The sequence below is a fragment of the Erithacus rubecula genome (assembly GCF_903797595.1).
Source record: "Erithacus rubecula genome assembly, chromosome: 5".
Classification (NCBI taxonomy): Eukaryota; Metazoa; Chordata; class Aves; order Passeriformes; family Muscicapidae; genus Erithacus; species Erithacus rubecula.
Window position 1 is genome coordinate 49,681,931 of NC_136687.1, and position 27,952 is coordinate 49,709,882.

At 39.4% G+C, this 27,952-nt stretch overlaps 1 protein-coding gene across 10 annotated transcripts in view; it reads right to left on the reverse strand.

Moving 5' to 3' along the window:
* The window catches only part of BMPR1B (bone morphogenetic protein receptor type 1B), a 221,689-nt gene that overhangs the window by 15,199 nt on the left and 178,538 nt on the right, over window positions 1-27,952 (reverse strand). For 9 of the 10 annotated variants that reach the window (XM_079307115.1, XM_079307111.1, XM_079307117.1 and 6 more), the window contains 3 exons: window positions 10,526-10,682; window positions 2,911-3,013; window positions 1,847-1,949 (listed from right to left, as the gene is read on the reverse strand). In XM_079307115.1, coding sequence (XP_079163241.1) covers window positions 1,847-1,949; window positions 2,911-3,013; window positions 10,526-10,665 — 346 coding nt within the window. In that variant the 5' untranslated portion in view covers window positions 10,666-10,682. Of the gene's footprint in view, window positions 1-1,846; window positions 1,950-2,910; window positions 3,014-10,525; window positions 10,683-20,146; window positions 20,260-27,952 lie in introns of those variants that run through there. The other variant, XM_079307118.1, reaches the window with a different exon arrangement.

The window sequence follows — 27,952 nt, forward strand, 5'->3', positions numbered from 1 at the left end:
TACCTATTTTCAGTGAGTGTCTGTGGTTCAAACTATGTTTTTTTTTTTTTATTTTTTTTTACACTAGGATACAGTAGCAAAAAATTTAAACAGGCTTGGCACCAAGAATGACACATTAACTTAAGGCATTAGTAAAGGTTATGACTTCAGCCCTGTTCATCCAAATTTATTAAAGCAGTTCCTGAAATGCATTTCTACAAAACGCTGTCAGAATGCTGGTAGTGGGAGAGGTTTGTTTTTTTTTTTTAAAAAAAAAAAAAAAAAAAAATCTTCTGAGTATGCTGAGTGACTTCTTCACCTTTTGTCTGTTATGCTAAAATAGTCAATTTTGCAACACAGAAGACACAGAACCCCGTTTCAACTCTCTGAAATTTTTCTTTTAAAAAATATTCTCTCAGCTGTTCTATGGGTCAGGAACCATGTTCCCAAGTAATACTTTATTTACCCTATATACATACAAAACACACCCAGCATTGATCCAAACAACTTCTGCCACTTCCAAAAGCTTGGTTCATTACTTTCTGTATAAGTAGCAGATATCATTGCCAAAATAACTAAAATCCTAATAAGATGGATGTCTAGCATTAGGCACTGATTCAGTATTTTTAAGTAGTCCTAATGCAGAATAAACTCATCCAGTAGCAAGAAGAAATCATGGCAGTGTTTTCCAAACTGATATTTAATGAAAGACTAAGTAAGTGTGAACAAATATTGACTGCTTTTTGGAGCTTCTCTCTCAGTCCAAAGAACTTTTTAAAATTAAATAAACCAACCAAGTAGTACATAACTCTTCTGCTGGAAGTCAGAATTTTATGAGGTTTCGCTGCCTTAATGCCTCGCTAGTAAACCATGAAGTATTTACATACTGCTCTCCAAAGGCCTGACTGCAGCCCATCTGTGCAGGATTTCACAGGCCTGAAGGGAACAGCTGACATCAGTGAAGGCTTTCTCAGAGCATGCATTCCTGTAAGGATCTGCTCTCGGTGAAATTAAGAGTGCATCTGTACACAGATCTGGATCTTCAGCACAGAGCACCACGATTATAAATTCTTCTGCAACTCCAAACTGACTCATGCTGACTACCACAATTCCTGCCACTGCCAAGGGTTTATTAGGGATGAATTTACACTTACTTAAGAAAACACTTCTATAAAACGTACTCTAAACACCCAGAAAAAATAGCTCTACCAGCTTTCAGAAAGTGATATTTTAAGCAAACAAAAAATAGTTAAACCTTGCCTCAGTATCTACTAAGTTAATAATGTCCATTTGCTCTTAAATAATTGTTTTAAATGTGTGAGTTCTTACCCGACATTCTATTTTCAGCTACATTTTTTTACATAGAATATACTTTAGTGAGTCATTATTGTCCTAGTGCAGGATGATCAGGTCTTACAAACAAGAAGTAATTAAAGATTTGTGTCAATTTGAACCGACCAATTTGTGTGGAGTCATGAACCACAGTAATGCATGTTACAGGGGTTGGAGAGAGAATTCTGTTTTGTTATCAGGCCAACAAAAAACACACAGCAAGAGCCATCCTCTGCCATGACCAGCCTAGGTCTGTGAGATGATCTATGGCAGCTCAGCAGGTCTGTGCTAGACCAGCATCATGCAACTCTAATGCATCTCCAATGTGTTTCCTGCATGTGTGCAGCAGAAAAAACAGCATCAGCACCACTCCACACACAACCTACAGGAATGGAGAGATACTGTTTAATGCCATTTATCTCTCTAATCTCATGCTTTTGGATAGGGTGTTCCAGTCTGTGCTCAGTTTTCCCCTAAGGCACAAGGACCAACAGCAGGAAAAGATCAGCTTAGGACTGGATTTTCTCCCCCTTACCTCGATTCTTCAGTGGTGGCAGTGTAGGATGGAGGTGTCTGTTACAGTAATCTTGGCCTGTGCAACATTCAATGGATCTTCTTTGGTGTGGAATGGGAGTGTCCTGCAACAAGCAATTCAGATAGACAGCAAGTCATTACCCGTGCTGCAAATGTACACAGTCATTCTGGCACCTGAAAGATGTGGTTGCTAGCTGGACTGCAATCTGCTACAGATTTCTAGGATGTGTGGAGGATTTCTAGGATTTCTGCCAACCAGCATATCCAGCAATATTTCATCCAGGTAATTAAGACATTAATTCACTCCTAACTTACTCCTGTTGGTGCCTTAATTCTGCAGAAGGGACTGACTTTCTCTAATGGTGCAAGTCAGAAGCGTGAAAGTCACATACATCCATCAGTTAGACCAAAAATGAGTTAATATGAGTATCCAAAACAGGCTAGCCAGGATAATACAGGAATTGCTGTGTGGTCTAATTTCACTGCAGCTTCTGGTCTCATGGGAAGCTGGATAAAATACCTTCCATTAGCAACCATGATTAGATCATTCCTGTACTCATCTAAAACCATTTAAGGTTAGCATGAGGAAAGGCAACCACCTCAGAACCACCTTGCTCTATTTTCCACACCCCTTCCATTCCTTGTTTTCCATCAGGTGACCACTGTACTTGAAGGGAATATCTGGCACCAAAATTCCCAAACCAAAGTGCAACTGCATGTAAGACATAGATGTTGTTGCAGTCTATCAAATAATATCCTAACTAATTTTAGCTAGAATGGAGATTTGAGGAGTTAAGATCATAATTCTCTAAATCCAAACTTCCTCTGAGTGGGATGTTAGTAGCAGCAGTGCCAAAACCAAAAACATGAGTTGTTGTTATTAGCAGGAGCTATAGTATCATCTTCTGGGGATACAAATGCTCTCCCCTCAGTAATCAATGCAGATTGACTATCTGCCAAATGAACAGAAGTGAAAAACATGGACACAGCAATGTCTGCTGATTGCACTTTAATGGAAAACTATCAAAAATTCAAGTGACACTCTGGCAGAAAATGCTTCCTCACCCGACACTGGAAGTCTGAGCCCTCCAACCCAAGACATCCCTTGGTGACCAAATGTCCACCAGACTCATCTTCTTCTATGATGGTGAAGCAGTAGCCATCAGTGCTGTGGATTGGAAAGAAGGAATCAGGAAAAGGCACTGAAGTGAATGTGCTATTGAATATTGTCTTAAACTTAGTTCCCTGCCAGGCAAACCAGCCATTGACAAATGGACACATGGGGACTGCTGCAGAGCAGCTCCTGACACACAAAGGAGGCTCTGCCCTGGAGCTGAGCACTTACCTGTGCACCACATCACAGCCTACACCCCCCTAACAAACACCCCAAACACCAACAAACACCCCAGCTCTCTGCCTGTGGTCATCAGGGTGTGTTAGGACCTTGGAAACCTGTCCAATGCAAGCTTCAGAGCTGCACAGGGTCTGCTCTGAGTGCAGGAACGAGGTACCAATATTTGCACCACGGTAGAGACCTGAAGAAAGAAACACTTTTCAAATACTAAATATAAAATATTATCAACAGTGATTTGTGATCCCTGTTTCAATCATATTATGAACTGCAACACTCCTGTGTATGAGTCCTCGAGTTATCACCCTTCATAGATGTTTACTTGGGTTACAAGCCTGAAGTGATCCATAATGCTTCTGTTTACAGGAACGTGCACCAGGGAGGGCAAGTACACTAACAGATGGCTAGATGGTGCTGGTGATAAATGTCCTTCCCTGATGGAGGTCAGATGCCTGAATGCTATGGAAAGAGGGAGTGGAGGGCATGGAAAGGGTGGCTGCATTTTATTGAGACTGTTGTACATTAAGTTCTCAGCACTCTGAGGGGGATATATAACGTGTAAGAAACAAAACCTGACTGATTTGCAAGAAGAAGATCCAAAAATGAAGAAAAAACTCTTTATTATAAGACATTTAAGTCACAGGAAAATAAAATATTATGTTATTTGCTCAGGAAAATAACATTGGCTATTATGTGCAATGAGTATTTTTCAAAAGAGAAGAAACAAACTCAGTTAAAAAAAGGAAGTAAAAAGAAAAAAAGATTAGAAAACTTAAATACAGCAAAATTCTAGATGATTTGCTCCTTGAACGAAACGAGAGTCTAAAGAGCATCAGCAGCAAAGGCAATGAAGATGTAGGAAACAAGAGCCACAGTTACACATTTAAGAGACAAACACAATTTGTAAGTATTAGCTACACGACCAAGAGATGCTGCATAGGATCATGTCAAACATTTTCTGTGGCATATTTTTATATTAGTGGGGCAGGGCCCAGCCACAGTAAGCTTATTACTGCGAATAATAATCTATCACAGGTTTCCTGACTCCTGGATCTGAAAAGTAACCAGCTGCATGTTACAAATTACTTGATTGGAGAAGCCAGTGAGGATTTCTACCCTTCTGTGACATTGCACACACAGTGAGGCAAAGAAGACAGTAACCCTTCTGGGCAGCAGCCACCTTGATGTCATTGCTTGAGCTGAAAAGATAGGAACAATAGGATTGCCAAGAGAGACTAAGGAATCCATTAGAGTAGAATATTATATTTTATTAGATTTTATTTGTTTGCATGGTGCCTTTGATTCAAAGTAATGAGTAAGTTTAACCCAGGGGACAGAGCAACAAAACAATAAACTGATAGAGTGAAACACAAAAATGGACTCAACAGCTAACAGGCCATGGCAAAAAACCCAAAACTCTTGGTTTATCAAAGAAAAGCAGGGGAAGAAAAAAATCAAATTGTTTGCAAAAGGGAGAAAAAGAAACAGAAAGTCAGCAGTTTTAATTCTATTTCTCTGATTTGTGTATGGGACTCTGATTCTTAGCTCACTTCTGAAAATTAAATTCAGGCTGCTCATGCACTTCAGTCTCTCTAAAAATTTTACTCTAAATTTAAAAAGAAAAAATTAGTTTGGGTAGAGCAAAACAAAGAAGCTATAAAGCTTCACAAATAAGAATAACTCATGTTCTTTACAGACCTTAGAATAATGAAGGAAAAAAATAGCATTGCTGAGCAGAATAAACACTGGTACTGCTTGTCTCTAGCTCTAAGAAAAATCCAAGTAACAAAAAGTTTTCATGCAAGGTAAGAACTCATGATCTTTTTGAGAATTTCCGAGGTGCTTGGGTGAGAGGGAGAAGTGACTCTTTTGAGGGGAAAGAAGGATCTCCTACCTGCTTCCCTCCTTTGGGCCCTGACCTGTTCTCCTGGCTCACAGATTGACCACACAATGCAAGAAAAGAGCAGGGCAGACCCTGCTGCTTTATTGATTACCCCACCTCACCCCTGATTAGGGCAGAAATGAAACTGCTTCTGCTAATAGAGACAGTGAGAAACAAATCAGAGATGTGTGCACAGTCTCAAATTTCATATTCATTTTGGTTACTACAGAAAGAGAAACATCTGTACTTCACTGATACTTCAAAGCAGTATGAAAAACCTTTTCTCCACTTCCCAGAAAAAAAAAATCTGTAGTATAGACCTGCCATTTTTTTTAAAATCTGCAATGTGAACTCTAATTTTGTATAATTTGATTCTGCAAATGGTGTGTAAAGAAGGAATTCAATGTGCTGGTACTGGATACATTTGGGTACACATCCAGTAACCTCCTCCACTGAAGCACCATCTTATTAGAGTATGGTGCTGGGGAGTGATTAAATTCACTTTGGATGCAATCACTAATAAGCACAGATTTGTCACATTTGCCAAAAGTGAATTCTTGCAGCCAAGTCAAATGCCAGGAAAATAAAGGGAGTTAACAGTGAAACACTGACAGATGCTGATATAGAAGGTGCTGCTACAATTACAGATGACCACAAAGAAAGCTGGGATCTTAACTCAGACCTTTCCTAAATGTCACAAGGGAGGAACCAAGGCCAACAGCTTTGCATCTGCTCACACAGATGTCCCCACTGGCCAGCAGCCATTTCTCACAGAAGTTTTGATTCCTCAGCTACCAAAACCTGCCTGCTGGAGATTTCCTGTCCAGCTCTGGGAGTGTGTGACACAGCCAGGGATGGCAACACATAAAAGCAACATCTTTCCCTCATTCAATGCCTATCACAAAGAGATTGGTAACTTTCATAATCTGATGAAAAGACCCCTTATATTTAATTTGATTTAAAATGAGTCCATACAAGTAGTATTATCTTTTTTTTCACTCCTCTTTATATTCCTCATTTTGATACCAGAAAGAGCACAAGCATCTTTTCACTTCCATCCAAAACATGACAAATCTCTGCACTCTTTTTAAAATGAACAAAAAATATTCTGTATAAAGGAGAAAATTTAAAAATAAACATTAAAAAATTGAAAGGCTGACATTTAAGATCTCACCACAGCTCCTTTATCAGACAACATTCAGCTTTTCCCTAAAAATTCAAGTTGATTAAAACAAGAGTGGATTGAACTCAGTACTTTGGCCACTGTCAAAGTCTTTTCTGCATACCAAATGACAAATAAAATTCAATCATATTATCTGGAGAACAGGAGAATGAAAATAACATCATTCAAGTGAGTTATCACCTTTGGTAACATTGAAAAAGCAAATCAATTATTTTAATGCTTTAGATAACCAAAGACACAGTTGGGCAGAAAAACAATCTAGTAGGCAACACGCAGGAACTTAAACTTTATCAGCCCAATCTTTAAAACTGTCAGCATTTATTTGTGCATGAAAACAGAGTGTGACAAGGCACCTAATTAGCCTCTGCCTCTGCTGCAATCCCATTACAGTCAGAGCCAATTAGACCTAACACCGCGCTTTAAAATATGCAATTAATTATGATTAGACACAACTGTCTGTGCATCCACTGTGAACACAGAAAACTTGAAATGGAACAATAAAACAAGGTCCTGGTTGTGTTTCAAGCAGCTTCGACCATCTTTACTGAAAGCCTTTTATGAATCCCACAGATGTTCAGAAAGAAGAATAGAGTTGTGACATCCAGCAGTGTGGCACACCATTTACAAGCAGAGGATTGTGAGCCTTCTCCAAATGCTTTAACCATCAGGTCCTTGAGTGCAGCACCCCTCTTTCCCCCTGTAGAGCCCCTGAGCAGTGGCACAGGAGTGCCAGTCTCCAGCCAGGGGAAGGGCTATTGCAGGAGCTGTCTCTGCCTTTTGTGTTCACATATCCCTGGGGAAATGGGGTGAGTGAGGATATCAGCCTCAGCCCTTGCTTTGGCCCCCTTTTGCCAATCTTGGCATTAATCTTGGCATTAACCCTCCCTTGATGAGCTCACCCTAATCTCCAAAACTTCACTGTGCTCATGGACTGCTCCATTTTTAAAGCACAGTCTAACTAGAGCTGCAGCTTTTCTGATTATATAGAAAATCATTCTGCCTTTTTAGCAGCAGTGTTATCCTTAGCTCTCTGAAGTACTGTTGGACTTAAACTGCAGAAGTACAAAGAAAAGGAAATTCTGTATAGGAACACAGCAGGCTGATGGAGGATTTGATGTACATATGGTTAAAGAATATTGGCTTTTAAATTTCTACAAATACAATTATGGAGAGGATTTTAAATGGCCACCAGATGTCCTCATTTTTATACAAACATTCAGACTCCTGGTACTATGGCCAGATATGTACTTTAAAGCTGACTATCTGTGGTAGCAGATAAAAATCTTCATGTAAGATGACAAGCTGCTTTCTAAGAGAAAATTTTAATGGTGATTGCAATAGGGCTAGCTATTCTATTCTGAGAGTTTTAATTTAAACACAGCTGGAAATGCTTTTGCATTGAACTTTCAGAGGTTTTTGCTCCTGGGCTCATAAAATGCCTCACTGCTTTAGTAAGATCCCTGGTAAGGACACTGGTGTTCTCCAGAGGCCAAGCCCTGGCTGTGGATGTACTCAGCAAATTTCCTGGGTGTCAGAGCTTTGCCAGGCCCTTGGGTGCCCCAGAACACACTGGCTCTTCCTCTTGGGATGGCAGATCCAAACTCTGAAGGTCCAAGCACAGCCCAAAGCTTAACAGATTGATAGAGCTGACAAGATGTTTGATTTTTAAATTCTTCTTAAAAACACAAAATGCTAAATGCCTTTAGTGGCTATATCTGAGGCAAGCAGATAGTTAATGAAATAACTTTTTAATCTGAAGCAGTAAATTTATTCTTCAGACAAACACTGCAATCTATATTTCTAGAATTTCAAAATGAGGAAGCTTCCTTTATAGTGACACTCAGTGATTCCCTGAGTGCTTTAAAATTGTGCCAAGAGTCATTCACACAGAATAAAATACAAAAGTTACTGCCTGATTAGTAGGATCATCCCAAAACTCAGGTGAAACTAATAATCCCTGCTAACCTGGTAGGTTGTGCTCAAATCTTTTGAAACTTGGTCTCTATCCAGCCAACTAACCAGATACATGATAACCAGCTAACCAGACACCTAATAACCATTCTTTCCCAAGAGCAGGCTCAGGATCTTCTTTTGTCTGTAATCCACAATTCCAGCTGTGTAGCAGGAAATTTAAAAATGAATTATTACACTAACAGTTAGACAGATGCAGGGAAAACGTGGGGTGTTGAGTGCTTCACACCTCACTGCAGCTCTCACACCAAGGCAGTGGGAGCCACAACACTGATCACTATCATGAACAGCATTATTGCTGACAATCCATGAAGGCAGGGCATTTAAATTTATTTGTTTTCTGTTACTCCAAACTCCTCAGCAGTTCTTCACTTACACTGTTGCTCCCTGGGCAAGTGGGCAGGTGACAGCACAGGACAGGAGAGAGGAGCTGATCTAGAGCAAGTCTCCTGACTGTTCCAGGAAACTCCTGACTGGACAGAGAAGTGATTAATATTTGATGGATAAATTCCAGATTCAATTATCATTTTGATGTCTGAATTGGAAAAATAATTCTGGCAGCAAAGCAGAACATTCAAGCCTGAAGTCTTGAAGGATTATGAAGACAAAAGGGGTTAAAATTTTGTGTTTTATTACCACTTAACTGCCTATCCTTGGGCATTAACACCTGAAAAAAGTTTGACATTTGACACCATATAGGAGACTCTGAAGAGAGTTTCTTTAAAGTACTGCAGTGAAGGAAAATGCAGAAATCCATTCTAACAGGATATTTACTCATAGTTCCATGCAAACTACTTCATGTCAGTGATGCCTACAAAGCAACATGCAACAGCAGGCCTACCCAGCTGGGGGATAAACCTTGTACAGCCAGTTCCTTAGCACTGATCCCTTTGTGCTTCCTATTTCATGGATTTAAAAGCCATCTGCAAATTCCCTGTTGCTGCATGTGTGAGACAGCACATATGAAAGCTGTGGCTCTGGCTGGGCAGGAACAGGAAACAGCTGATTCACGCTGCAGGGGATCTGCAAATTGATATCAGAGTGGGGTTTTATAGCTTTTTAAATGGACTGTCATGTGAGAGTAGTTAGGTCCAACTCCTGGCTGGAGCATGGGCTTGTAGGAAGAGGTTAGAAAGGGGAAATTGTATTTACAGCTGTCACCAAAATTTTTATACGTTTTAGTAGGAAACTGCAGGCTGAGAAGAATTAAGGTGGGCTGCAAAACCACACTCAAAAATCCCAACAAAACACTCAGTACTTCAGCAACCTGTTTATCTTCTAAATAGTCTGCCTTGAAGAGCTGACACCATATGAGACAATCTCACCTCAAAGAGCACTGCATCTCCAGCTGGGTTTACATCTGTGCCCTGCTTTGATGCTTCTCTGACTCCCAGAGCTCCCCCAGACTACTGGCTGATAGCTGCTATCTCCAGTAGCACCCCTGCCCTAGCCAAGCACAGAAGTTCCAATTCCTCATATGGAACATGAAGAGCCCACTCCAAATTTGCTGCAGCTAAAGCAAACTGTACCTGCACCTCAAGCCAAGACAGAGGTTCATTCAGCCTTCACTCAATCTTCACTCAACAGCACCCCAAGAGCTGCTTTGGGGAGGGGAACAGCAGCTTGGTCCCCCCACAGGTGCTCTCAGTCCCCTCTCTTGCTTCAGCCAGTGCAGCACAGACCAGTGCTGAGGAGCTCGTGCACATCTGGACCTGCCTCTACCCCAGGGAGCCAAAAGGTCCTGAGAAAGCAGAATCCAACCCAGTGAGAAATCTGTACTACTTTAAGTCCAAAATTAAACAGAAGGCTACAGCTAGTAGACAAAAATACTCAATGCTTCACCTAAAGATAGCTCTCCTTTTAGCAAATCCAAAGCCTTAAGGATCTACAGATACAGCTGCCACAGATACAAACAAAGACCAGGGTTCTTATAAATAGTATTCTATTGAGAGGGATTATAAATCCATAAGCATTTATTGACATTTCAATATATCTCCATTAGGTCTCCTCTCATTAATTGTATGCACTTCTAAAAACAAATGCCAACCTCCAGAATATTTTAATGCAATGCATTAAAATATTATTATTATCTAAAATGACAAATATGTGTATGTCCTAACAAAACAAAACAACCATGCAGCTAATATCTAGGTAAAAATCTCTTCTCATTTTTAGACACAGTGAAAAACAAGTAATTTACATATTACTGCTTAAAAAAACCTGCAACTTGGGAGTGCTGAGCTACCACAAGTATCTTTTCCCATGTATCATCACAGGTATCTGTCCCACAAACCTGCAGGTGCTGTTGACTGAGTCCTCAGGGCAGTGGTGGTGGCACTGGCAGGACAGCTTCTTCTGGGGAGGAGCAGGGGCTGTACTCTCACCATCTTTTCTGGTCTCCATGCTCAGCTTGCCAGAACTTCGCAAGGGCATGTTGTCTAGAAAACTGGCTGTAAGAGAGGAAGAAAAAGAAATTTTGAGTCTTGTATTGCAAGACTCAAAATGCAGGTTTTTAACTACTTCTACCCATCAAAATTTAAGAAAGTTGTTTGAGATGAGTGTTGACTACAGAGTGTTCTGTAGTTTGAAATGGTCGCCATGGTTGAGGTTTATTGGACCTTCGTGGTATTAGATCAAAGGCACTGATGTTCAAGTCCTGCCACTGCCAAGAGATATACTGTGCTTTTATTATTATATATTGCACAGTACAGCTTTTCTTCTATTGCATTACACAGGTCAAATCCTTGGTTATACCTCTGAGCTTTCTTTACCTCTACAGCACTCAACACAGATCTACATTCAGTGAACCCCATAAAAATCAGTGGGATTTATGGTACTCCAGGCAAAACAGAACATGGGCATACAATTCAACAAAGACTTAACAGAAAGTGATGTTCTTTCAAGTTCACCAGCATATTCTGTCACTGAATTGCAAAGGCATTGCTTGGAAAACAAGGGAAAGAGCTCTTTTCTGTAAAAGGAAAGTCTATAAACAAAGTAAAAGAGAAGAATGTGGTTTCAGATGAACAATGCTGAAATATATGGAGGTGATTATTTCTAAAAATATCAGACTACTGAATCTCCATGGAACTGGTGGAGTACAGCTGGAGATGGTGATAGGCTAGGAGCTGTTTAAGCAACCTCCTTCTCCCACCTCTTCTCATAAATATCAGCTTTCAGCCCTTGTGAAAGTTTTAAGCCTCAAAGACAAAAATGAGATTAGCATGAAAAGCTTCAACTGGCAATTCCTCACTCTCCTTTTGGTTCCCTGTAAGAAAACTTACCAAAGGGTCATTTACAAGCAGCTGTCTCCAACCGTCTTGATTTACTGTTGTCTTTATAAACAATTGGTATTATAATTATTTTGACTGCCCTTTACTCTAACATTTTCCCAAATCTCCATCATTACGACTGTTTTATTGTGGAGCTGACAATAAAAAACCATATATATTTTAGCTCCCTATGGAGAGATAGGGTGGGCAGACAGGCAGAGGGAATGCAGACAAGTAGCTAAACTTCAGGGCTTGGATTGCAATCAACAGCTGAGGTGATAGTGAGGCTGAAGGACTCTGAAGCAGTAGAAGGCTGGAGGAAGCATGGTTCTACCAGTCCTTGCCCTTAGGAGGGCTGAAAAAGCCCAGTCTAGGTTTCTGGGAGCATGGGACCAGCCAGGGCACATCATGCTGCATATCCCTCCTCGCCTGTGCTGGCTCTGGCAGCACAGGACAGGCATGGATAGGCACTGGGAACAACAACTGGAAGACAGGCTTTAGTTTTCTGCAGTGTAACATGAGACAATGTAAGCTTATCCCCAGTAAAGTCAGAAAAAACTGTGACTTGTTAGTTCTAGGAGAAGCGGGGCTTTGCACAAGAACACTGCATTTAGAGAAGTGCTAGTCTCCTTAACATCACAGCCCTTCCACTCCTTGCACATTCTTGCACAAGAGGTTTATTAATAATATTAGGGTGATACACATGAAAAGGAATCATTCACCATGCCAGACAAATACTCCCATGAAACACAAAACTCACACAGCTTGACCTTTGCTCAGGACCTCTGCACCCCACTGAAGCCAACTGGCTTCTTGATTAGCTCACCTGTTCCTAAAGTCAAACCAGAAAACCAGTCACAAAACATACACAAACCATGGGTTTGTAACCTTGTGCCCAGCATTAAGATATAAACTGGATTCACAACTGGCTGTCAGTCCCACACTGTTTTCACTAACATTTGGCAAAATCAAAACAAAATGCCTGAGTGCATGCATATATGTGTTATGTGCCTGCAGCTGTACCTTAACATGAAGTAGATGCTTAAATTAAGGGGGAAAATGCACAGTTGTTTGTTTCTCCTAACACAATTAGGCAGCCTGTGTATAACAATATCAACAGATATTTGCTCCCTGGGTCACAGGATGAGGGATTCCCTAAAATGTCTTGCAATCAGCAATTTTTGTCAGCATTACCTTATCACCACTGAATGGGGAATGTTCAACTCCAAGTATTCCTGTCAAGGATTTTCACACTTCAAGCTTATGAGGCAACCAAATGAACTTCTAGCTTGAGTGTAATAGTTTGCTCTGTACATCATTTCCACAGCTCTTTCTACAAGCTACCTGCAGTTTTAGAGGGATCTTTCCCCCACAAGGAGTGTAAAGACAAAAGCTTCTTACACCTAGCACAAAAAAGGGGGTAAAGGTTTAATAACACATTTGATGATGTCTGAATATGTTAAATTTAGGCAGCTAAATACCATCCTAATAATATATACAACCCATAGATCATTTATTTTTCCAACAAGCATGTAAGACAGTTGTATCCCAACACAATCTGTGACCATCACTCATCAGCAATGTGATCATGAACAGCTACTGCAAAGACTTGACATAAACAACAGCTTATGCCCCCTAGACCTGCTTGTGCTCTCAGATATAATAAGATGGTCAGCAGTTACTGAATTGGAATAAAAAAATCAGAAGTACCATCAAAGCACTGCAGGTAGCTATTTAGAGATGCAGCTTGGTTTTGGGAAAATTTAGGACTGACAGGCTGGCATTCAAATTTACACCTTCTGAGAGGTGGAATTACAAATGCAGCCAAGTATTTTGCTTCCACCTAATGCCCAGGGTCAAAACTAATGCAAAATCATTGTAGTTCAGTGTCAAATATATTAAACGAAATAAAACTAAAATAGGCAGGAATGAGACACTTTCAGTCAAGCTCTTTTCTGTCCTCTAAAATGTAAAACTTCTCACTCTATTCTCTTGCTCCTTTCATGCCTTCGTTTCTGGCTGCTAGGTAACATGATGGGCAGAACTTTTGCCTCTGAAATTCAGGTGTCTCACCCAGCAGATAATCGTGGAGCATGTGATGCCCTCTGCTATGAATCTCTACCTGAGAATGGGAACTGTGTGCAGAATGCTACTGCATTCTTTTTTTCATGTCTCTTCTCCTCCATGCTTTGTTGTCCTTTACAGAAAGGAGCATCTACAAAGATCCTGATTCCAGGAGAAAAACAATGAAAATAAAGTGCTGTAAAATTAAAGTCATTCTCACAGTCATGAAGAATAATGTTTATGTCTAATTTAAACCCCTACTAACCTCCACTGTCAACAAATAATCCTTCTTGGATATAGTCTTCCATCAAACAGTACTAAGATCTGCAGCAAAATACTTCATCATATGGCAAATATTTTCATGGCTTTTCAGGGAGTTCTGCTGTAACTTTTTTAAGTGTGAGAAGCAATCATAGATCCCCAGTTAACAATGACAATGAAGTAACTATGAGGATGTTTAACTTGGTTTTAAACAATGTTTTGTTTGTTGGTTTGACAGGTCTGCAGCAGTACCTTGCACATAAAGGAAAATCACCTTTTTAAGCTTTGCATTGGCTCATGTAGGTGCAGAAAAAATCTGCTCTAAAGAGCCACTCTCTCAGTGTACATGCAGTCCTCAAACTCTCTGCCATGGCTGCCAATAAGTACTTCAGCCTCTGCCAGTTGTAGCCATAGTTATGTGATTTGGACAGAAATTTCTCCACTAGGATCTGGATAAAGCCCAGTAACTCATTTCACACGGGCCCACAGCCATCAGATGGTGATGACTTTTGGGCACTGCTCCGATTCAACAAGTCTGGTAGGGCAGGAGGTGAAAAGCTCTTTATTCTGTTTCTGTCTATTCTGTGGTTTGAATTTTAAGCCATCCTGTTCCAGGAGGATGAAGAATTAGCAGTAGTTATCTTAACAGATTGATTTCTGTGCCACAGTTGTGAGGTTTATGTGCTGCCAATGCAGTGAAGAAAGCAAATCTCTCATGACCCTGCAGAGGTTTGTAAGAAGTAAAAGCCAGACTTGCTCCTTCCCCAAACAGATGCTAAAGACAAAAAAATAAAGTATCAGATATTTGTGCTCACTCCTCTTTCTACACAGGGTATTTGAAGCCTCAGATTGGTTCAATACCATCCATTCATTCTTCAGTCTAATAACCAGCACCCTCTGACTGGGAGCAAGGCTTACTGCTTCAGAGAAGGCAAGCACCTAAGAAGCTCCACATGTCATGGAATAACTTTTTCAACTGCTCCTTTGGACTGGAAATGAAGGATATTCATACAAAAGTGTCTAAACAGCAATTGAAAACAAACCTAAATGCAAACCTAAGAAGAAAATCAGTCAACTTGATAAAATAGTTAGGATGGAAATTTAAAATCACAAGACTAAACCACAACCCTGCACTAATCTACATAGTGTGCTTTCCCTCCAAACAGACTTTTATTAAAATACAAAATTATCTTGCAACACCCTGCCAGAGTTTCCTATGCCATAGCATATACCACAGCCTGATGACTTCCCACCAGGCCAGGGTTTACCATCAACATGATTGTTTTAGGAGAAAGGGAAATAAGTAACTGCTAACTCACTGTACTTTACAGTTACCAGATAAAAGAATTTCCATGGGAGATTTTTTGGCAAATAGTCAGCAATGAAAACACAGCACAGTTAAAAGACTTGAAATAAATTACACCTCTTAACTCAGCCTGATCTACTGTATAAAATAGTCAAGAGGTAACAGTAAAACACTTTTTTATTGGTGATAATTATGTAACAGAGAAGGAAAACTGGATCATGACAGTTTCTCTTTGCTGGATATTTAAAGCTACCATAAAACTCAAGGAAATATCAGAAGCTGAGACCTTCATATTTTTGATCCAAAGCCACAGTAAACAAAATCTGGCATTAATACACCACACAAAACAAAAACAGCATGCTTTGCTTTTTATAGTGTGACTATATAGCACTAGTGAGCCCAAACTGGTATCAATCTGTGTTTGAAAATGTTTGAAAAAACCTTGATATCTATTCCACTGTAATAAACAGACATACTACAAATAATGTAACATTGTAGGGCTTATGTATGATTTGTATCATTTCCCACCTATGCTGCATTTCCTGTACAACAAAATACAGAGAACCTACAAGTTGCTCCTTTTCATCCTTGTGTTTCAAAATTTGGGGTGGTTTTGTTTCTATTTTTAATGCAAATAAGGTTTTAAATAAAATGGACTTTTAAATAATCTGTCAAGGCAGTTTTCTTAAAAACTGTTCCTGTCCATATTCATAGAATTGCCACTGAGTGTCAATATCAAGCATCCAGCACCACTTAGAACTATTTCTTTATTTATCAGAATTATTACTTAAGAAGTTTAGCATGTAATGTAACAAGCTCTGACAAAGCCACTGAGAAAAGACCCTCCAAACTAAAACCCATTCCATAGTACTCACAACTTACAAACACAAAGACTTCTCTGGTAACACAGCCCATGGAAAATGTACATGTAATTTGCTCTCTGTTTTCCCCATTTCTGATGCCCACAGCTAATTTTTGACATACTTTTCATTTGGAAGAAAGTGGGAATTGGTTGGCACATTTTTCATAGCATCAGACAATATACATAACATAAAAAAAAGTAGAAAAGAAAGACAACTTAAAAATTTCCAAAGGAAAGTCCATGTAATGTGTTTTATCCTGTCAGCTTGAACTCAGTAAAATTTATCCACTGTAACTTCCCATTAATAAATATTCCCCAACTGTGTCAAACATCTTGCCTCATTCTACCTTCTACAATCCTTTAGTTTAATGTGCAAATGCTCCATGACAAAATAAAAGCTTTTAAAATGTAAGTTAGTCTTTATGATTTGCAAAGATGAATTAACAGATAGTTCATATAATTCTCATTAAGATACCAACACAATTTTTCAATTTCTAATCCATTTTCAAGAAATGGCCGTAGTATTTTACACAGCAAAGGTAAATGTGTTTGAGCCATCAATCAGGAACAATTACAGGTAAATACTTCATAAATACTAAGGTGAGATCCAATGTCCAGTGTGAGAATGACTGATGCTTCTGGACACAGAGCAAACATAGATAGTAAAGGCTGCCTTTGCATCTGTCTTCAGTGTCAAGACCATCCCTCAGCAATCTCTGACCCAGAAGAAATGCTTTAAGGAAGACACTCCCTTTGTCAAGGATGATTGGGTAGAGAATAGCTAGACAGATTTGATATCCATAAGTCCATAGGCCCTAACAGGGAACATCTGTGAGTGGTGAGAGAGCTGGCACACACCAGAATGAGTTCACTCATGATCATCTTTGAAAGGTTGTGGCAATCCACAAGGTGCTTGTGAACTGGAAGGAAGCAAACACCACCCCAGTTTTCAAACAGGGCAGGAGGGAGGAGCCGGGAACCTACAGATTTTAGTGCCTGAGATCAGCCCACTTGGATAGAGCACAGTGCTAATAACACCAAGGGGGTGGGTTTGGTCCCACATGAATTGGACTTGACCATCCTTGAGGATCCCTTCCAAGTCAGAATATTCTGTAACAGAATTCTGGAGGCCGTCTCTGTCAACATGAATGACAAAAAAGTCATCAGGAGTGGTCAGCATAGATTCATTAAAGTTAAATTATGCTCAAAACAGGGAATGGAAATTAGGGCACAAATATGTCAAAAAGACAATTTGGATATTAATGAACAGCAAAGTCTGTGCCACACTCCACATTAAAGAAAAAAAATAATTAAAACAATACTGGAAGATTACTGTTAACATCCTAAGGTAGTTATTTCTGCTTCTAAGCTGCAAATCACCACATGTACTTGCAGTTCCAAGCAGCAAACACCAAATGTGATCATCAGGAGATTATGCAAATGTCACTACAAGTGATCTTGAAAATTCTCCTGAACAGCAGCAACAGGGGAAAGAATACACAGATGGGAAGCAATGCAATGTGATACCATTGCTACTAATCCATGCTTTGCTGTCTGATCTTTAGGAAAGCAGAGCAGATTGTACTGGGCAAGCTGCAGATTTTATTTATTATCAGTTCGTATCATATTGAGATTGAGGCATTCAGACAACGGAATTTAAAAAAGAAACCAGCAAGAGACAGCTTTGACCTCATGGATCTCTAAGATATGTTTAATAAATCACTGTCATCCCTTCTGCCTTTCCAAAAAGAAGAAACACAAGAGCACCATGAGGCTGAGACAAAAATAGTGCCTGGAAGATAAAAATACCAGCTAGCCATTCTCACCTCAAGATCAAAGACTGCACCTGGATATTTAAATATAATGAGCATGTGCACATGCCATGCTTTGCAGAAACCAGTGCCAACACTGTTCAGAGGTGCCAGTGCCCTTCTGACTGACTGGGTTTGTCTGCTCAGGAGCAAATGTGACATAACCCCTGCTCAGCCTAAAGAGCAACCTACTTCATAAATTAGCAACTCCTTTCTAGTATCTGCTACCTTGGTGTAATTCCTTTTTTCTCTTTTTGTAAGAATAAATTAAATAGTGTAGATATTCACAAAACCAAAAGCATGTTATGGCATGATTATATATTTTTAATGATTTTTTTTTCAAAATCTGTGGCCATATATATGTAACTTTCTTTAAACTTGGTTTCTTGATTAATTTACCATTCTTCCAAATCATGGGGATGATGACGCTTCCTACCAATTCCCCTTCCAACTTTTCCTCAAGTACTTGTTTATCTTCCAGAAGGATAGATTATTATTTACTCAGATTATATCTGAAAAAATAACTAGTATTTTGGTAATTTTTCATGGATTAACGCCATCTGCTTCCCAAAACCCCATGTGTTTACAACACTCTCAGCAACTCACTATTGCTGAATGAAGTGCTCAAGGATCTCCAAAAATTCTTCTGCCTGAAGGCAAATGCCCCCCTGACAGGTCACCAGGCCAAGCAGAGTTTTAAGCAACTGAACAAGTGACAATACAAATTCCTGCCCTGTTAGGCTGAACTGACTGCAGGTACTGTTGGCCTCACCACACACAGTGCACAGGCATTTGAACTGCATGTGTGGAACCCACAAGTGATGAAGAAAATCTTTGTGCTCATGAACGAGGGCTGAGGCACAAACCTTATCTTCTGCAAACACGGCTGAATGCAACTGAAAGTGTCATTGACTTATTCACTTTGACAGAAAACAAACAAATCCATTTAGAGGGGGAGGAAAGCATCTCTACTGCAAACCAAAATTAATTGCACAATTCTGACCGCAGACATAAGCGCTGTAGTTTTCCAGAAGTGTTTGAGCAGCCTAAAAGCATTTCCCCCTCTGAATGCTCCAGAGCTCATGTCTGGGCAGGAAGGGGATGTGTGCCACCCATGCCAGTGACACTGCCACCAACCCACCAACCAGTGCCCACCAACTTCCATGCTCACCCACCCACTCAGGTGTCTGCAACAGGAGGAACCAACCTCAGCCCTGCTTTGCTTTTATCCCAATGCCATACTGATGTATCTTCACAACTCCACTTCAGACACAACCTCAAAGCCTAAGAAATGTGCACTGCAAACATCCCTGGCAAGCTCACATCCCATGTGAAGTTGTCAAGAGATACATGACCACCTTTCTTTCATTCTCTACAAATTTCTCGTCGAACGTAAAACTTTTTTTTTTTTTAGTGTCCAGCCAGATATGAACAGAAATGAGTAGAAGAAAAAGTACATTTGCTTCTATTATTTGGCTATTTTTTCAATGAACTAGTATTTGAAATGCACAGAACAGATGCAGCATTTTAATAAGCATTACTGACATACACAAGCGCTATACATCATCAAAGTTAGAAGGGTGACTATCACTAAGGCTGAAACCAGTCCCAGCTGTGAAATCCATGCCCACAATGCAAACCTGGCACCAAAATTAGCTTATTACTGCCAAAACATTTATTTTTAAATTAGATTCAAATCCAAAGGTTAATATAAAGGAGAAAAAGTGAAACATCCTTTTAAGTTCAAGATCAGGCTGATTTCCAAGTACCAGCTCTTCTAAAAATCTCTTTTTTCCTCAATCCTCACCAAAGAGGAAATCTTTTGTTTTACCTGCAGTATTTTCTCTGTAAATCTACCACCTTTCTCCTTAAATCTAAACCAACCAAGAGTGCACCTAAAGGTTGCATCGGCCTCCCGACACTGTCCAAACTCTGACCTCCAGTCCAAGTGAATTAATAGGAAACCTCCAGAGTGTGTGTGTGTGTGTGTGTGTGTGTGTGTGTGTGTGTGAGTCCCTGCAGGAACCAAAGCTGCAAACACAGGACCCTGTGCACCACGAGCAGCTGGCTCCCTGCTGCTCCACATCTTGCCAGCACACCAGCCACGCTGCTTTTTCTCCAGTCCCCCTCTGTCCATTCTGAAGAGCCCACTGAACTTCACTACTTTACTTTTTTTCCCCAGTGTCTTAAGTGCTCTGCTCAAAGCAGGCTTTAAAAAAAACCCAAAAAAACCAAAAAAACAAAAGGAAATAAAAGAAAGAAAAAAGAAGGAAAAGGGAAGACAAGGAGGGGGAAGCACAAGTGCTCTGTGAGCTGAAAGCCAAAGCCTTCTACTTACAGGAGTTTCCGCGCTCACTGCATCGCTGCCAGACTCCCCGAGGATGGGAGTCCTGGGAGGAGGTACAGGGGGCTCTGCAAAGCAAACACAGCACCACAGGCTGGGCTAATCCTGCACCTGTGGCCTGTTATTCAGCACTAAAGAAATGCAGTCCGGGCTGCCTCTGCTTAATGCGGCTCAGCTGTTTCCCCCTGCGCTGGCTTTGATTGTGAGCTGGCAAACGGCATTACTGCAGCCAGGCACAAAGGGCTACATAGGATGTGACAGTGAAAGGTGAAAGAAAATCCTGGAATTACCAATAAAACAAAGATCCCGAGCTACAGAGAATTTCTAACTCTTTCCAGATGGTTGGCAACGCCTTCCAAGGTCAGTATATAAAATGCACGCTGGAGCTGGAACCTTCTGCTCCTCACCTCCCTTTAAAGTGTGACTGCTTGTGATACAGGATACACCACAGTGGCCTGGCCCTCATCTACACAATCCAATACATATTTGCCAATGAGAGCAATCACAAGAAGGGTTTGATGGGGTTTGAGGCTTCTTATGGTAGAAAAAATGCCAATTGAGAACAGACTATGAAAAGAAATGGCATGCAACCAGAAATTTTGGATTTTTTTATTTTCAGAGAAAGAGCCAGCAAAGAGGTTGTGATGCTGCTACCGCAGTACACAAGCTTTATCATAGCACATCACAAAAAACCCCCAAAAAACCAAACAAACAAACAAAACCAAAAACAAAAAAGCCCATCTACCCAAAAACCAAACAAAAAAATCGACCAAAAAACAACAGCCAAACCCCATGCCCCCAAACCCACACCCAAACAAACAAAAATAAACAGAAAAAACAAACCTAAACAAACAAAAAATAAACTGCATCAAGCAAAATCTAAATTTGGTCCCATCACGGAACAATAGCAAGAATTTCATTGCAAGGTAGGGTACATAGCCACTGAGAGCATTTTATGATCCTGATATTTGTGTGCAAGTTGATCCCCCACTGTTAAAAATTCCCTGTAATTGTGACCCACAAGTATTTATATAAAACAAATCAGTATTATTTAAAAACAAAACCACACAAATTAGTACTTCAGATGCTTTAAATAATTTAGTTAACTTAATCTGGTAATTGGGATTTATTCCAGATAATATGGTCATAATATACCACACCTCCTTCACATAACATCTATCATTTTCATGGCACCATGTAACTGTCAGAGATGACCAACAGATGCTGCTACTAATGTTTCTTTCTGATATTAAGCTGTAAACATCAGACACAACATGCTCACAGCATTTGTATTGAAATGCTCTTCTGTACAAACAATACTTCAGTTTCTGCTCCATCATTCCCTAATCTAATTCTGTGTTTGGAAACTGGTGATGAAAAAAAGAGATATCTGCACAATCAGAACTACGTATCAAATTTCTTGGTGGAAGGTTTATTGCAGCTGCTGTTTACCAATGGGATTATTTCCAAAGAAATAGGAGCTTTATTCCTATGAGAAAATGCTCATAACTAATCTGGAACTATATGAACTTTCAACTGGTTTCTCAGAGCTAACTCTTCAAGATGCTGACTGAAACAAGTAGGATATCTAGGTATTTGATAGATCACAGAGTAAAAAGGAAGAAACAAGACTTTATACAACATTAACATCAAAATAAAAAAGCTGCCTCCAATTTCCTCTTTCAAAAAATTTTGCATGTGGTTTTTTTTCAAATACTTGATTCCTTTTTAGGAGCCTTACATATATTTTTTAAAAGCTATTTGGTATTAGCAGAGGCAATGGCTAAATTTTTCCTCCTCCCTACTCTAGTCTGTTCCTGATTCATCCCTAGTTTAGAGAACTACCTGTAACTCTATCAAGACCACATGTACCAAGTGAAAAAGACAGATGATGTCTAAATTTCTGCCAACACAGTGGTGAATGGTGGTCCTGCAGGAAACTGCTTGGTGCTCCTGGAAGCAATCACATTCCTCTGTTTAACTTTCTGAGGGCAGCCTGCTCATTCTGCCTCTTGTCTCCCAGAGCTCATTCGTGGCAATGTCCAACAAAATCATCTTCAGAGTTGTAGGCAGTGTTTTGAATTTGCTTTCTTTGTACACTGTGGCCTTTGCAGCATGTGTGGTGCTACCCAGACTGTGCTCTGTACCAGCCTGCTGCTCTGCCAACACAAAGCTCAAAACCTACTCCTAAGATAACGTGAAAACTCAGAAAAACAGTGAAAAACATGGGAGCTGGAGAATAAACAAAACTGATATAAGTGTCTGTAAGTAGGAGCAGCTTTCGTATACAGTTCTTTTTACAACCAGCCACACACCTAAATGTTTACATTTAAATAGCTTTCAAAATAGTGGACTAGATGGCTGGGGAGACATAGGAATTAGGGACATAGACTGGTTTGTACACAGCTAGTTGAACTTCACCTAAACCCAGCAAAAGCTTCCTGCTAGATTGCCTGTTTAAAATGAGAACACTGTGCTGGCTGAAATACTTCAAGGGTGATATCCACCTCACAACACAAATCTGTGATGTCCAACAAATACTCTCCTTGCAAGTTAAAAATCTTACGAAAAGGTCATACTGAAAAGCTGACAGAATGTAGCAAGGAAAATTTTGTTCCCCAGGTAATAATAATGGAGCATTACTGATGGGTGGCAAATCCACTTGACTTTTCTTTCCTTCTCTCTTCCCAGAGCATGCACTTAACTCTTAAAAGGAAAGCTTACCCCTTTCCATTCACATGTAATCCAAAGGTCAGGAAAATATTAAAAAATCACCTTTCTTTCATTAAAAATTTTAAATATTATATAAAAAGGCCTAGAACAAAATACAGTAATTGCCAGCTGCCTAATTATTTTCTCATCTTCTTCCAGGCCTCAACACAATGCCTTTGCTAGGCCGCCTGCCAGTGATGTTTGGAACATAAAAATACACCAAATTTCTGCAAAGACTTTGTGTTGCAAAATGTGCAAATAATGAGGCAAACCTGAAGCAAATATAAGACCAAAATTATAATATTCACCTTAAACAATGAGGGAAGGGAGAATACTGTGTGCTGTCAACCACCCCTCAGGTTTGTATCCATATTTGTGGAACAGTTCAGTAAGAGGGGGTTGGAGGTTAGAGGTGGCCAAGGACAAATTTTGGCTCCCAATTAACACTACTGAGCCACAAAAGCCGTGTCTAGCAGGCGCCATCACATACAAACTATCCTCCCACTGCACAGGGCCCTTGCTCCCTGCAGGGTTCAGTGTCTCCGGGCTTGCTCAACAGTGTAAGCAGAGGGATCATTAGTTATGACTAGTCGAGTCTAGGAGATAATGTTGACTCTCATTTCAGGAACTATTAAGTTATAAACACTGCGCTGAAAGCCATTTATCTGCATTTTAAGATAAACAGAGAAGCTATTCAATTAAGTAGACTGCAAGAAATAGGCTACAGATGCCAAATGAAACAACTTTTAAACTCGGAAAGGGAAAAATCCATGCATTTAATAAGCACAGCTTTATACCATGAAATTACTCACATGGAAGTTCATAAGCAGCACAGCTTAACCACCCCACCATGTCTGATAAAAAAAAAACACAAATCAAAGTGTAATTACAAAACAGTTAAATCCAAGCAACGTAAATTACACATACTTACAATTTGCAAGTTCCTAGGGCAGCCACCAGTGATGGTGTACAGGGTTATGAAGTGGCAATTTTCGTACAGCACTATTTACATTTTATCTCTACATCACTACAATTTGATAATGAGATGCTATTCCAGACTTCTACAAGTGAGATAAATGCCTAAGCTGTCATGTTTGAATCTGAGCTTGCTAAAGCAGAACATTCTTCCTGAGATAAGCAAAAGAGTATGAAATTAATTTCTCTAGTCTTGCCAACTAACCAGGATTTTTAACTGAGTATTATTCATCTATTTGGACATACCACTATGAGATCTTTAAGATACCAGCTTTAAAAAAAATTTTTAAAACCCTCAACTTCAAGCCACTAAAAAGCATACCCACTAAACAGCTTGCAGTATCCTTTAAAAAGATGTAAAATACAAGGCATTCTAAGCTTTAAATAAAAAAAGATGGATTTTTTCCCCCCCTACCCCACACAAAAATTAAAAACCTGATCTTTCCTCACACTTCCAGATGCCAGAGATTTTGGAGCCAGGTCTGAGGTCAGGCAGGGGAACACGCAGGTGCACCATGCATCAGCAGCTGAAAGCTTGCAAGGGTGTGCCGGAATCTGATCCGCCCCCCTTCCACATTCCTGCCGGCATTATAAACGCTCCCTGAAGGAATAATACCCTAATACCGACTAATTTTCCACAAACAGCCCCAGCCTCATTAAACCTCTTCTTTATCAGCATTGTTCAAAGCAGTTTTTCTGGTAATATTGAACTCTCCTACGCCCATCTAAAGAGAAAAGAAACTCCTTTTATGTTCTCTCCAGTATCGTTTCTTCTACTCAGGTCCACTGGCACTACACAATAGATTCAATAAAAATATTCAGTTTCATCATATGGTAGTAATGTCCTAAAGACTATGACATGGATTAAGAGAGAGTCTGTTTCAAGAAAAGAAGAGATCATTCTCCCAACAGGACTTGATAGATTTCTGTGACTCCTCCCAGGAATCATGCTAGCCCAAGTGAATTAAGAGGACAGTATTCCTAAAGCAGGTGTTTTTCAAAACCTGAAATTCTTCACACTCCTTAAATGGCCTTTTACCCTTCCCTAGAAAAATCCTTTTGCCTTCAGCAATATCACACAGACTCTGTTAACATGAACAACCTTTGCCACTACGCTAATTTAAAAAGTTTGAACATGCCATAGCCTAGCTTCATTGTGGACCCAAAAAAAGAGCTTCTCTGCCTTCAAGCAGCCTGTGAAGTAACAAAATTTAAGAGTGAGGTTATGACATGCTGAAACCAAGAGAGGATCCTCTTCCCAAAGTGATGAATACCTGTGGCACCTTATCCCAGATGCTCCATGATGCACCTTGCCCTTCTGCAAGTCATTGGTGTGAATAACTGTTATTTTAAAACCATTTCTGTTTTGCAGATGAGTTTTTATTACAAGACTGACAGAAGAATGCCATCTGCAGACATTCCTTCTCTCCCAGCTCCATCCAGATTATTATCCTGAATGGCCTGAGACTTGAAATACAACAGAAGACAACACAATACAGAACGGAAATGCAGCCAGAGGATTTCTGCCTATTCTAACCACACACTCTAGTAACAATCCTGAAATTATTAACCCAGTTGTACTGTGAGTTGATAGTTGACAGGAAAACAGCAGACCAAACAGTACTGTGTTTTCCAGTGATTTTTTTTGCCTGCTGGTCAAACATCCACAAGAGATTGCCAGAAATATGGAATGCAGGAAAAGAAAATGCAGGCAAAAGCACTGGGGGAAGGCAAGCCATGTATCCATGGCCTTTCTACCAGTTTAATTCCATCTAGCTGGGATATTCTGAGATAAATATAAACAAGCAAATATATTGTTTATATATTATGTATATCAGACACATATTCTATCTAAATACAACATACATCAATGAATAATTAACCTGTTAGGACTCTAATCTGAGAAACACAGACACAGTTCCACTGAACAAATCACTGTGGAAGTGAAATAATTTGCAAATTGAAAACAGTGCTATTATTCAATATGATAATGTCAATATAAGCAATGTAAGTATGCAAGCTGTGGTCCTGGTAAACATTTTTCTCATCTGCACAATAAACACAAGGCCATGGTGTAACATTTTGTTCACACATATTTGATTCTAAAATAAAGCACATAATCATAAGATAATGATGATGAAACAATGTTTCCCATATTTTATTATTCTGTTCTTCAAATGACTCTCTCATTTTTCCTCAACCTAATTCCTTCCTAGTGCTTTAAAGATTTATTTTTTCCTCCTTTTAAAAATACATTTATTTATTTTTCACTTAATCCATTTGACTTCAGCAAAAATCAAAAATAAGTTTCAACCAATACCAAAAAATACAACAGTGTAGGTCTTGTAGAGACTTCACTTAAAAGAAAGTAGCTAGGCTCACTAATACGAATTTAAAATACTGAATTATTCTTTTCTTTCCCTTTTCCTCTTTTAATCTATTTAAAAGAGACAAAAATTGTAATCCAGCTAAATTTGATTTCTTTCAGCACCAGTCAATCTCTAAAAATACTCCAAGGCATAAGAACAAGGGGCCTACAGCAAATATGTGTTTCAAGCTGAGATGCTGTGTAGTTTCAGAGAGAAAGAAAAATATTTGCCCAAGCTTTCAACTTTTCATTTGTATAAAAGTGTATTTTACAGCTAGGTAAAAATGTAAAACTAAACTTCTTCATTAGTGTAATGCACTGTAACTCACTACAAATACTGTTAACATACCTAAATGCATGAATTGTGCAACATTTTCCACCAGAAAATGAAAGGAAATAGATGCCAAATATAGGGCAAAAGAATATAAAAAGTCAGCTTTCTTCCATAAAATAGCAGAATTCTTAAAGAATGTGTTGGTGGTCAAGTTTGACAAATAAGAGGTTGTTTCCATGCTACACATCCTGACTACTGGTTTGATAACTAAGAAATAAAGGAAAGTATTTGTATATTCTATAAATAAACTCAAGGATTATTATTTACCCATAAAGTTATCTGAAATTACTCACTCTCAGCTTGTACTTCTTATTGCTGTTCTTTTAATGCACCACTGCTAAATCAATTCCCTACACAACTTATCAATAGAGGAATGATTTGCTGGAGTCCTTTCCTAGGTGGGGACCATATCAGATAAAACAACCATTATCAGTGAGTTCCAGTCAGATGAAGAAGGAAAAGGGTAAAAACCATTTTTACAGATGAATGTGATTATTATAGATATTCACACTTTTCTACATGTAATATTTTATACTTCTACACTGTTTTCCTTTCCAAAGTTGCTTCCCCTTGGACTGAAGCTGGTGGACAGAAGTTCAATCTCTGTGAGTTAAAGAACCAGATTTATCTATATGTAGAGACACTAGAAAAACAATCCAAAAAGGGCAGTTGATTTACCCTTACACAGAATTCACATTTTTCTCCCTATTTTACCACCATGCTCAAGGAAACACATTTCAGAGATTTAGCAATGCTTTCAGCAGAAAATCAATGTAAACACTTAAATATGCTTGACATTAGAAAATATGTCACATTTAGACACTCTCTTCTATAAAATACACCACAGTTAACTAATCTCACCCAAAAAACTGGGTTAGGCCCCCAAAAACTGCAGGTCATTAGAAAGACCTACTCTGTCCACCAACAGAAGGGATATGGAACACAAACCCAGGAATACCAATGGGAAATTCAGCTGCAACCATGACTAATACTTGCCAAGCTGATAGTGAGACATGGCTGCAGGAGCCTCACCTGGAGCAGAGCTACAAGGCAGGAATTCCAGCAGCTGGGCTGCACCAAGAGAAGTCAGAGGGAGTACTACTGGGGAGGAAATGTCAGGGTACTCTCTGTTATCTTTGTCTTGGAAGTTGGCTTAGAACTGGAGTTAAAAATTTTGACTCCATACATGAGAAAAAACAAAGCTCACATCAAGCCTAGAGTTGGAGGAAGTGTTGGTGAAGCCACCAAACCTGAAAACAAGAAAGAAATTTTAATAGCTACTTGAAGGAATAAAATTAATAAATATATGTTCAGAAAAGTCTAAAATACACTCTGAGAGAAAAAGAGCATTTTCTTGTACTGTATATTTTTCTTACTCAGCAATAGAATTTCTTATATGAAAATCATGCAA